At 43.3% G+C, this 11,603-nt stretch overlaps 1 protein-coding gene across 1 annotated transcript; it reads right to left on the reverse strand.

The window, feature by feature from the left end:
- Positions 1–900: 900 nt before the first annotated feature.
- Positions 901–1,467, reverse strand: LOC138877831 (uncharacterized). Its single transcript, XM_070157473.1, has one exon. The coding sequence runs from the start codon at positions 1,465–1,467 to the stop codon at positions 901–903; it is 567 nt and encodes a 188-aa protein (XP_070013574.1).
- Between the last annotated feature and the right edge of the window lie 10,136 nt (positions 1,468–11,603).

Here is an 11,603-nt window from a genome sequence, read left to right on the forward strand (position 1 = left end):
ATATGGAGGTAGAGCTTAACCTCATGCAAGATTCAGGACAAGGCTTAGTCCCATGCAAATATGGAGTCAAAGATTAGACTCATGCAAGGTGCGAGACAAGGCTTAGTCCCATGCAAAGGTGGAGTCAGAGATTAGACTCGTGCAAATATGGAGTTAAGGATTAGACTCATGCGAATGTGGAGTTAGAGATTAGACTCATGCAAAGAGAAAATAGCCGATAATGGTAGAGTATATCTTATCTGGGATAGGTTCAGCGTCTAACGACCAAATGGATGGTGAATGTGCTTTGTGTACGGATGCTATCGTCAAAGGTGCCTGCGTTCAAAGAAAAATCATAAGTTTCATGGGGGGGGGGGGTTGGTTCTTGCTTCGTCTGCCGGACTTGATCTACTCCGCTATGGAATCCCTCTTCGAGTTCCCCTAGGTAGCACCTGACTGTTATAAAAATAGAATTTTCGAAAAATATGCATTTTTTGATAAAAAGAAAATAAAATTGTTTTGGGAGCATATTGATATATTAAATAATTTTGATGAACTAGCGACTGTGACACATTCCAAAGGCATTGCAGGTTTCTCATATTGGAATTTTGAGGGTCCTCCTCAATATTCTGCCCCAGTTTGGTAGATGATTTTTAACTATTTGCGGATGGAGGACCTTGCTCAAAATTCTGCCCCAGTTCTTGACTAATGACTGACTTCCTGGCATGTGATGGCGTTGGCTGGACTTGCTCCGGAATTTTGAGGACCCTCCTCAAAATTCTGCGCCAATTTCTGATCTTGGGGAAATAAAAATTTTATTATGATATGACTGAACCCATAAGGCTACCTACGTATCCCCTCTTAAACGGGAATCAGGTCAAGCGTAGTTCAATTACATCAGGAAAGAAGATGTGAAGTAATCTAGGCATAATATCTTTTGACTGCGTCTGAATTAATTGATTTTGGCCAGATCTCTCCATCCATATCTGCAAGTATGAGAGCTCCTCCTGTTAGCACTCTGTAAACCATATACGGACCTTGCCAGTTGGGAGAGAATTTTCCTTTGGCTTCATCTTGGTGTGGAAAAATCTTCTTCAACACCAGCTGTCCTGGTGCGAACTGTCTTGGTTTGACCCTTTTGTTGAAAGCTCTAGACATCCTGTTCTGATATAGTTGACTGTGGCATACTGTGTTTATTCTTTTTCCATCGATAAGGGCCAACTGTTCATAGTGGCTTTTTACCCACTCCGCAACGCTGAGTTCAGCTTCCTGTATGACTCTTAGAGAAGGAATCTCTACCTCGGCTGGGATGACAACCTCGGTACCATAAACCAACATGTAGGGGGTTTCCCCGGTTGACATACGAATTGTGGTGCGGTACCCTAAAAGAGCAAAGGGTAACTTTTCATGCCACTGCTTGTGATTTTCTACCATTTTCCTTAGTATCTTCTTAATATTTTTGTCGGCGGCTTCCACGGCTCCATTCATCTGAGGTCTGTAGGCGGTGGAATTTTTGTGCTTGATTTTGAAGGTTTCACATATAGCTTTCATCAAGTCACTATTGAGGTTGACGACATTGTCGGTGATAATAGACTCAGGAATCTCGAATCAGCAGATGATACGATCCTTGATAAAATCTGTGACGACCTTCTTGGTTACAACTTTGTAGGATGCAGCTTCTACCCATTTTGTGAAGTAATCAATGGCTACCAGAATAAATCAGCATCCGTTCGAAGCAGTGGGATCGATCGGACCAATAACATCCATTCCCCAGATAGCGAATAGCTAAGGTGAGATTGTTGCATTGAGCTCATTTGGGGGCACTTTTATCATGTCAGCATGTACTTGACATTGAAATCATTTGCGGACATACTGAATACAATCCGTCTCTATGGTCATCTAAAAGTAATTTGCCCTAAGTATTTTCTTGGCCAGAACAAAGCCATTCATGTGCGGACTGCAGGTCCCAGCATGCACATCCTCAAGTAGCTTAGAAGCTTCCTTTGCGTCGATGCATCTTAGCAAACCCAAATCTAGGGTTCTTCTATATAAGTTCCCTCCAATGTGGAAGAAGTGATTTGACAATCTCTGGAGCGTGCATTTCTGAATGTGATTTGCATGCTTCGGGTATTTTCCTTTTGATAGGTACTCCTTGATGTCATGGAACCAAGGCTTTCTGTCTGCTTCCTCCCCGACATGAGCATAATATGCCGGCTGATTATGGATCCTCACTGGAATGGGATCAATATAGTTCTTATCTGGATGTTGTATCATTGATGACAAAGTGGCTAGTGCGTCGGCGAACTCATTCTGAATTCTGGGCACATGTCGGAATTCTATATTTGTAAACCTCCTTTTCAATTCCTGCACATGGTGCAGATATGGCAATATCTTGGAATTCTTAGTAGTCCATTCTCCTTTCACCTGGTGCACAAGTAAATCTGAATTGCCAATCACCAACAACTCCTGAATATTCATGTCGACTGCCATGTTGAGCCCTAGTATGCAATCCTCATATTTTGCCATGTTGTTGGTGTAGGAAAATCTAAGTTTGGTAGATATCAGATAGTGCTGACCCATTTCGGATACCAAAACTACTCCAATGCCTACTGCTTTGAAATTTGTGGCTCCGTCAAAGAACTTCCTCCAACCGTCATATGCTTCCGTAATGTCTTCTCCTACAAATGAGACTTCTTCGTCAGGAAAATATGTTTTCAAGGGTTCGTATTCTCCTCCCACTGGATTTTTAGCGAGTTGATATGCCAACGCTTGTCCCTTGACTGTTTTTTGAGTTACATAGACGATGTCGAACTCACTCAGTAGTATCTTCCATTTAGCTAACTTCCCAGTAGGCATGGGCTTCTGAAATATGTACTTTAGAGGATCCATCCTGGATATGAGGTATGTAATGTAGGCACAGAAATAATGCCTCAACTTCTGGGCTGTCCAGGTCAAAGCACAGCAAGTGCATTCGAGTAGGGAATACCGCGCTTCATAAAGTGTGAATTTCTTACTCAGGTAATATATGGCTTTCTCCTTTCTTCCTGTCTCATCATGTTGCCTCAAAACACATCCAAAGGCTCCATCTAACACAGATAGATAAAGCAGCAACGGTCGTCTTGGTTCTGGCAGGACCAGAACTGGCGGCGTGGACAGGTATTCCTTGATCTTGTCAAAAGCATTCTGACAATCCTCGCTCCAACTTGTCTCGACATCTTTCCTCAGCATCTAGAAGATGGGTTCACATATGATTGTGGACTGTGCTATGAATCAGCTGATGTGGTTAACTCGCCCTAGGAAGCTCATCACGTCCTTCTTGCTTTTGGGTGGTGGTAATTCCTGAATAGCTTTGACTTTAGTCGCATCTAGCTCGATCCCTCGGTGACTGACAATGAATCCCAGTAATTTTCCTGCCGGAACCCCGAATGCACACTTTGCATGGTTCAACTTCAAATTGTACCTCCAAAGCCTGTCGAAGAATTTCCTCAAGTCTGATATGTGACCCGTGCCCCTTTTGGATTTGATAATGATGTCGTCCACATAAACCTCTATTTCTTTGTATATCATATCATGAAAAATGGTTGTCATGACCCTCATGTAAGTGGCCATTGCGTTCTTTAGACCGAATGACATCATCTTGTAACAGTATACACCCCAAGGCATAATAAAAACTGTCTTCTCGGTATCTTCTTCATCCATCCAGATCTGATGATAACCAGCGAAGCAATCTACAAAGGATTGGAGTTCATGCTTGGCACAATTATCGATCAGGATGTGTATATTTGGCAGTGAGAAATCGTCTTTCGGACTTGCTCTGTTTAAATCCCGATAATCGACACATACCCTAACCTTCCCGTCCTTCTTTAGAACTGACACAATATTAGCTAACCATGTTGAGTACTCAACCGCCCTGAGAATATTTGGCTTTGATCTGTTTGGTAACTTCCTCCTTGATCTTCAAACTCATGTCTGGTTTGAATTTTCTGAGTTTCTGCTTGACTAGTAGACACAGAGGATTGGTAGGCAACTTATGAGCTACTATGATGTGCTTAAACCAGACATGAGTTTAGAAAAAAGATGTACTCTTCCTTTTTTGTTGGTGACAAATGAATGCTGATGCGGGTCTCTTTGACGGCCTCGGCGTCTCCCAAATTTACCGCTTCTATTTCTTCCAAGTTGGATTTAGGCTTGTTCTCAAAATTCTCAACTTCCCTGACAATTTCCTTGGGTATCTCATCTTCTTCCTTTGAGTCACTATTCTCATGTTGCGTTGCCTGATTACATGTCACAGTCACTGGTTCATCAGGAAAAGTAATAATAACACTGTAGAAGGGAAAAGTATAAAATAGTAATGAATAATGATAAAGGATAAATGCATTTGATTAAAACTGAGAAAATTGTTCAAACAAAGCTTGGCTCGGTGGATCGAGCATTTATTTTGAAACAAAGAAATCTTAAACAAAATTGCTGAAAAATTTAAATGCCTAGAACAAATATAAATTCTGCCAAGCTACCTAGGGACTCGACGGACTTGAGATGGTGTAACGGTCCAGTTCCTGAGAACGACTCCCTTTGCAACAGTCTGAATGGAGAGGCCTTCTTCCTCCTCCTCCTCCTTAATTATGGCACTGCAGTCTATATCCTCATCTTCCAAGAGTAGGTCCTTCAGCCCATCTAGTGCTTCTTCTTCAGCGGTTCCCCATATTGTGTCTGCCTGGTGGAAAGCTTGTTCCAAACGAGGTATCGGTTGCTCAAGAGGGTAATACGGTCCACGCCATGGAGGCGACCGTTCCTGTACTCTTGCCATGTATACTGGTATCCGAGCTCAAAGGTAGTACCATGATTTTTCAGCCATATTGGCTTGGTGATACCTTGAAGGTTCTTTCCTAACCCTTTGTCGGGTTCATATCCGGACCATGCTAGTATGCTTTCTATTTTGTTACTCCGCCACTTATCCTTCTTGACGACATTAACCCATTCAATGTGATGATAGGTTTCCTTTACCAGCCTTCTTTTATGTCCAATGGCCGGAATGGTCTGACTGGTGTAGATGGGATTACTCCCATCTCCATGAATGATTACCTCCTGGTGGTTCCATTCAAATTTCACAACTTGGTGTAGTGTGGATGGCACGGCTCCAGCAGCATGGATCCATGGGTGGCCCAACAAAAGATTATATGAGGAGGGTATGTCAAGCACTTGGAATTCGATGTCGAACCAAGTTGGTCCCATCTGCAAGAAAAGGTTGATCTCCCCGATCGTGGCCCTCTGGGACCCATCGAAAGCCTTCACATTCATGCTTCTGGTCCGTATTTCATGGAAACCTTTGTCCAACCTTTTCAGGGTACCCAGTGGACAAATATTCAGACTCGAACCTCCATCAACCAGGACCCTGGCAATGAATTTGTCTTCAAACTGTACCGTAATATGCAATGCTCGATTGTGATTCAGACCTTCAGGCGGTAGCTCATCTTCGTGAAAGATAATCTTGTGGCTCTCCAACACCTATCCGACTATATTGGCCATTTCTCCACCAATGATATTACTGGGTACATAAGCTCGCTCAATACCTTCATCAGAGCATTCTTGTGCGCCTCTGAATTTTGTAGCAGTGACCGGATAAATATCTGAGCAGGGACTTTGTTCAGATGATCAACAACAGAATACTCTTTCGCTTGTACTTTCCTCCACAAGTCATCCGGTCCGGTTTCAATGACAGGCTGCCTAGTAGTGGCATCCTTACTTGAACCTCCCAAGTGTTCAGGGGTGTAGACTCTTCCAGTTCTAGTTATCCCTTGTGCGGTATCAGATTCCTCTATCTTAGCCTTCCCGTTTCGCCAAGCCTCGGTGACATAATCCCAGGGTATTTCCATTGAGTTGAATAGGGGTGTGGTTGACGCCGTCACAATAAAAGGTGTGACTGTTTCTACTTCAAATAGAGTGGGGCTGGCTGCGGGCAGAGCTACTTCCACCTTGAATGGAACTGATATTGTTACCTCAACGTCAATAGGTTCCTGAGTCTAAACCATAATGGGAGTAAGCGTAACTGCAACCTTTAAATCATCGCCTTCTCGGATAAGCCCGATTGACCCCTCAGGGTCCCATTCCTCATTTATTTCTATGACATGTACACTGTCACCTCTGTGATCAGGGAGGGGATTATTGCGAACATTAGTTGCGACTTCCTTCGCTTGTATGACTTTGTTGTCACTGAGTGTCTGAATCTTATCCTTCAATGTTCGGCACTCAGCAGTGGTGTGCCATTCCATACCGGAGTGGTATGCACAGGTTTTGTTTGGATTTACCCATTGGGATGGATTTTCTAGTGCCACATCAGGAATAGGAGTGACATAACCTGCGGCCTTTAACCTTTCATACAATTGGTCGATGGGCTCAGAAATGGCGGTGTATTGTCTGGGTGACTTGCGGTTGAAATTGGGTCTTGATCTTGGATAATTTTGGCGAGTTGGTGGTGATTTGAAGTGGGATGGTTGGGAATTATAGGTGTGATGAACAATGGCTGGTTGGGAATATCTGGGAGATGAATGTTGATATGTAGGTAGTGATGCTTGGTATGTGGGTGGAGGTGTTTGATAGGTGGGTGGAGGTGTTTGATATGTGGGCGGAGGTGTTTGATAGGTAGGTGGAGGTGTTTGATATGTGAGTGGAGTTTTTGGGCCCTGGGCCACCATTACTTCCCCGACATCTCTCTTCTTCGATATGCCGCCTGATTGGAGTGCCTTATTCGTGGCTTATAGTGCCTCAAAATTTGTTACCATCCCGCTCTTGATTCCTTCCTCGATTCTTTCCCCGAGCTTGATGATATCTGAGAATTTTTGATTTTTGATGACCATTAATCTTTCATAATATTGCGGATCCTGTGCTTTGACGAAGAACTTATTAATCTGTTCTTCATCCAAAGCAGGCTTGACCTTGGAGTCTTCTGACCTCCAACGAGTAGCATATTCACGGGAGGTCTTAGTGGGCTTCTTCTTGAGATTTTGGATGTAGAAGACATCAGGTGCATTTTCTGTGTTGAACCTAAACCGGTCCATGAAATCTGACGCCATGCTTACCCAACTAGACCATTTCTTGGGGTTCTGGCTAATATACCAAGACAATGCATCCCTAGTAAGACTCCTCATAAAGAGCTTCATTCGAATTTTTTCATATTTTCTGACCCCCACAAGCTTGTCACAATAAGTCCTTAAGTGAACCCTGGGATCACCCGTACCATCGAATATTTCGAACTTGGGAGGTTTGTACCCCTCTGGCAATTCCATATCGGGTTGTTTGCACAGACCTTCATAGTTTAAACCTTCTATTCCCCTATCGCCTTCGACACTTTGAACCCGGCTTGTTAATTTCTTGAGTTCTTCAGCCATGTTCTTAATGACCAAGTCCTTTTCGGAGGGTTCCATTGCACAGGAGATTTGCTGGGTAGAGTGTGGTATAGTTTCCACGTATATGGGGTTGCTCTGATGGGTTCCAGGAACCTAGGTATAGTGATGGTCATTGGTGGAGTTTTGTGGATATGGAATGAGTGGTGGTGTATTTTGGGGAGTGTGGTAAGTGGTGGTTGGTGGGCATGGAATTGGTTGATGCTGTTGTGGTAGAGTTGATATCGACAATGGATTGATATTTTATGGTGGAGTTGCATATTGATTTGGTATGGTAGGATTTTACGGCTGTTGGTTTTGTGTGTTTTGAGAAGGTGTTGGGTTCTTTGCGTTCTATTGGTGGATATCAGGGACATTGAGGGTGAGTGACAAGTTTGCCAAATTGCGGACCTGCTCAAGTTCTCTTTGCAGTTCTAGTATCTTTTTTTCTATTCTCAAAACTAGGTCATTCGGGGCTGGAGTACTATGACCATCAGAAGTTTCTGCGTTCTCAATGTTTTCCTTTCGAATTCCACTTAGGTCGTCCATCTTTGCTTTTCCTCTGATTTTGTCTTGCTTGGAGGAGGAGGAGGTGGAAGTCCTCTAGATCTGGTATGATATGATGACGAGGCCAGTATGGATGAACCAACCTAAGGGGATGAGAATAACAACAAGAAATAATCAAAAACAAAAGGTAACAAGTCAGTGAGGATTCTAAAATATTTGCAATATTTAAACACATAGTGCGAGATATAAACTCGTATCCTAATTTGGGAGCCTCGTTGTGCCCGAGGTAGGCCTAGCGACAAATATATTTGGAGAACTTTAAAAATGACAATAAATGCTTCATTTCATAATATAAAATAGACGAATCCAAAATGACACTAACATAATGAAAAAAAAAGACAAGTCACTACTAGCACTTGACCTTATTACATTTAAGGAAAACAAGTAAATCTGATCTATTTGGTCCCAGAAGGACCTTCCCCAAATTTTATCTTTCGGACTACATCAAACAGATCTCCCAGCTCGCGCAGTCCAAGCAGTAAGTAGGCTCGGGCAAGATGTCCTCCCTAGGCTCTTTTAGCATTCTGATAGTTTTCGATCCTTTTTATGACTTTGCCCTCCAGCTCCACTATTCCTCTCTCCAGGTATTCCAGCTTCCAGTTGGAAATGACTGCCATATCTTTCCGTTCCTCGATCAACCTCATATTCCTCTCATGTATCTCCCGATGCTCATTCTCAAAGTCGTGGACTCTCTTGCGCAACCTGTTGTATTTGACTTGGGCTTCAACTTCCTCGTCTATGATTCTGTTCCCTCGACCAGTACCCGATATCACCACTCCTTTCAGATTGTCGTCCAACAATGTAGGGTAGAGAGGATCGCACCCTACGCAATATCTGTCTGGATCAACCGTGTTTTTCTCCACAATGATTTTGCAGTGCCACAAGTGCTGAGCTTGACACTTGTAAGGTATGTCATCATCTTAGAAATCTACCCTGAAATGGCTTATCTTGACGACCCTTGGTACAACCTGCTTTCTACCTTCTTGACTTATAACTCGTATAGGAATATATGGATATATCCCTCTCAACCCAATCAACACCAAATGCGGAGCATCCCTAGACCTGATAATGAACTCGTCCGTTGGAAACCACTCAACCATCCACTGCACCTGTTCCTCGGTCAGATTGTCGAAGAACTCTACCCATTTGTTGGGACTTTCTAGCTGAGCAAATCTGTCCTGAATGTAGGTCATCTACTTAGGGTGGTGGAAAGCAATGTGGTCGCAGAAATTCTTGGCGATAGCAACCCTTTTGGAGATGCTTTAACAACCATAATTGCAGCAATAAGTTGCAGCCCTTGAAATGTTGGACCCCTCTCTGACAACATTCCACGACCCTATAGATATCAACTATGATCATGGGGAGCATGGTATATGTTTGCCCATTAATCCCTTCCATCAGAGTTTTGGTGACCATGGCCAACCTGGTGTGGATTCTTCCCTTTTTTCATTGGGAATACTATCATCCCCAGAAAGCACACGATGAACACGAACACTCTATGGTGGATGTGACCTAATGAAGTAAGGGCGATCTCATCATGATAAGTGCGAAAAGACTTGTTGTGGCCATACCACTCATAAAGATATTCGAAAGGTATGTAGGAGTCCTTCCGGCACACTAAGTCGACATTCTTTTTCAGCCCCATCATCTTCAAAAATCCCCTGCCTGTACGGTTTTCCGGCACCAAAAGCCCAGGCCTGTCCCAAGTCAACCCTGCAAGTCCTCCTATTTCCTCTAGGAGCGGTGTCATTTCTATGTCGCCAAAACGGAACACGACTCTTTCACTGTCCCAAAATAGGGTGGCAGCCTCGATCAGTTTCTTGTTAGGTTCATTGTCTATCAGGGAGGGCAAGTTACCCAAGTACTTCTTCACATGTTTCTTGTCACTTGAGGAAAGATCTTCCAACCAATTTAGCAACAATGGAGGGATATTGCTAACCATACCGAATCTGGGGACTTCGTGCCTCATTTTCTGCAAAACAAAAAGGGTTAGACCTTACCCCCCACCAGACTCGACTATTTATGCACTTATGTAATACATATCGACATTTAGTTCTCCAAATTAATACAATACAATCATACAGATTCAAGAAGAAGGAAATGAAGAATGGGGAACAAAACGAAATAAAGCATTTCTAGCTCTAGTTTCAGATGAGCTTCTCCCAATTACAACTGCTTCTTCTTGCTGCGAGGGCCTTAAAACCGAACCACCCGGGAAGCTCATTCTCGGTCGGGCTCGAAGTAGAAGGTAGAACATAATATCTCTTGTTGGTTCAGCTCATTAAGCTATTACAAAATAGTCCAGCGGAGACAAAGAAAGAAACCATTTTTACGGTATTTTTGCTTCCAGTCCGGATCCATCCTTTTTTGTTTATTGGGAGACTGAATGAAAAAGGATTTGTCAAGCAGGCATTATTGTCACGTCAATCGACAATTGAGAAATATTATCTCTGGGGCCCTCACTTTCCCCTTGGAGAGAAGAGGAGTCCTCTTATCTGATTTCTCTTTGCAAGAAGAGAACTAATGGTGATCCCCAAGGTTCAATGAAAGAATGAAGCTATTATCGTACTCGGATAGAGATGATGCTCTTTCTATGATGTCTCCATGCCGGCCATAATAGAATAGATAGGCAAAGCAGTCAATAGTAGTCTGTTCTTTCTTTGATCGGCCTTCCCAGACTAGAACTGAAAGGATATACCAACCCCCAAAGGATTATTGGGCATTCCTTCATGTCAGGAGGAGGTAGCGGTTAGAGGGACTGTAAGGAGAGGAGCTCTAAGTTAGAATTCAATAGCCTAAAAAATGGTCATTTGTGCATAACAGCTACTGGTGTCATCACCTTGCAAAGAGGTGAGGCAAAAAGTGGTGCGCCAACTGAACTTGCCTTGTTGTGATAGGGGTACCGCCTTTTCATTCCAACCTTTCTGATCTAACACTATAGGCGATGGCCGGGGATCATCCTCTCAATAGGACAGAAAGAAGGAATCTTCCTAGGAAGAACCTAGACGGTTTCTGGAAGCATCCTTTACTTTGTTGTTCACAGTAGCAGCTTGCCAAGTGGGAGAAAAACAGTCACACCAAAAGAAAGACTTAGGGGGAGCCTGCGGCAAGGGTCAGATTAACCCTAGGCTTAATTCCCCAACAAAGGGGAACCAGAGCAGCAAACATCACAACTAGTGACATTCCCCGCCACAACAGTTCCACTTCAAGGTAGCTTGAGTAAGTCCAGTTTCAGAGGTTCAGAAGCCAAAGGCAACTCTCAGACCATTTGAGTTTACAGACTCTTAAGATGTACGACGAAGATGAGACTACTTTCAAGCAGAATCTAAATAAAGAAAAAGGCAGGGTAAAACCCGATGGACTTTGGATAAGGCTTATCTTAATGGATCATTATGGGGACAACATAACTGATCCGACTAAGTTTGACCATGATGCATGCACAATTTAAACAGACTAAGGTTTCTATGGGGTTTTAGACTGGTACCCTCAAGTAGACAACTTGAGGGGGAAGTCACGAAATTGTCGACTGCACTGCTGTCGACTGGCTTTACCGCAAATAAGCCTTTCCGAATTTAAGGGTAATAAATAGGAAGAGCGCAACCAATCATTAAAGCGTTGCTATAGGATTTGAGACGCACGAGTGGAATATGATGTGGAACATGATTTATGCAGCAGTTA

Source organism: Nicotiana sylvestris, chromosome 9 (genome assembly GCF_000393655.2).
Source record: "Nicotiana sylvestris chromosome 9, ASM39365v2, whole genome shotgun sequence".
Classification (NCBI taxonomy): Eukaryota; Viridiplantae; Streptophyta; class Magnoliopsida; order Solanales; family Solanaceae; genus Nicotiana; species Nicotiana sylvestris.

Coding starts and splice junctions, on each gene's coding strand:
- LOC138877831 (XM_070157473.1), bottom strand. CDS start 1,467: ATGAATGGAGCCGTGGAAGCCGCCGACAAAAATATTAAGAAGATACTA.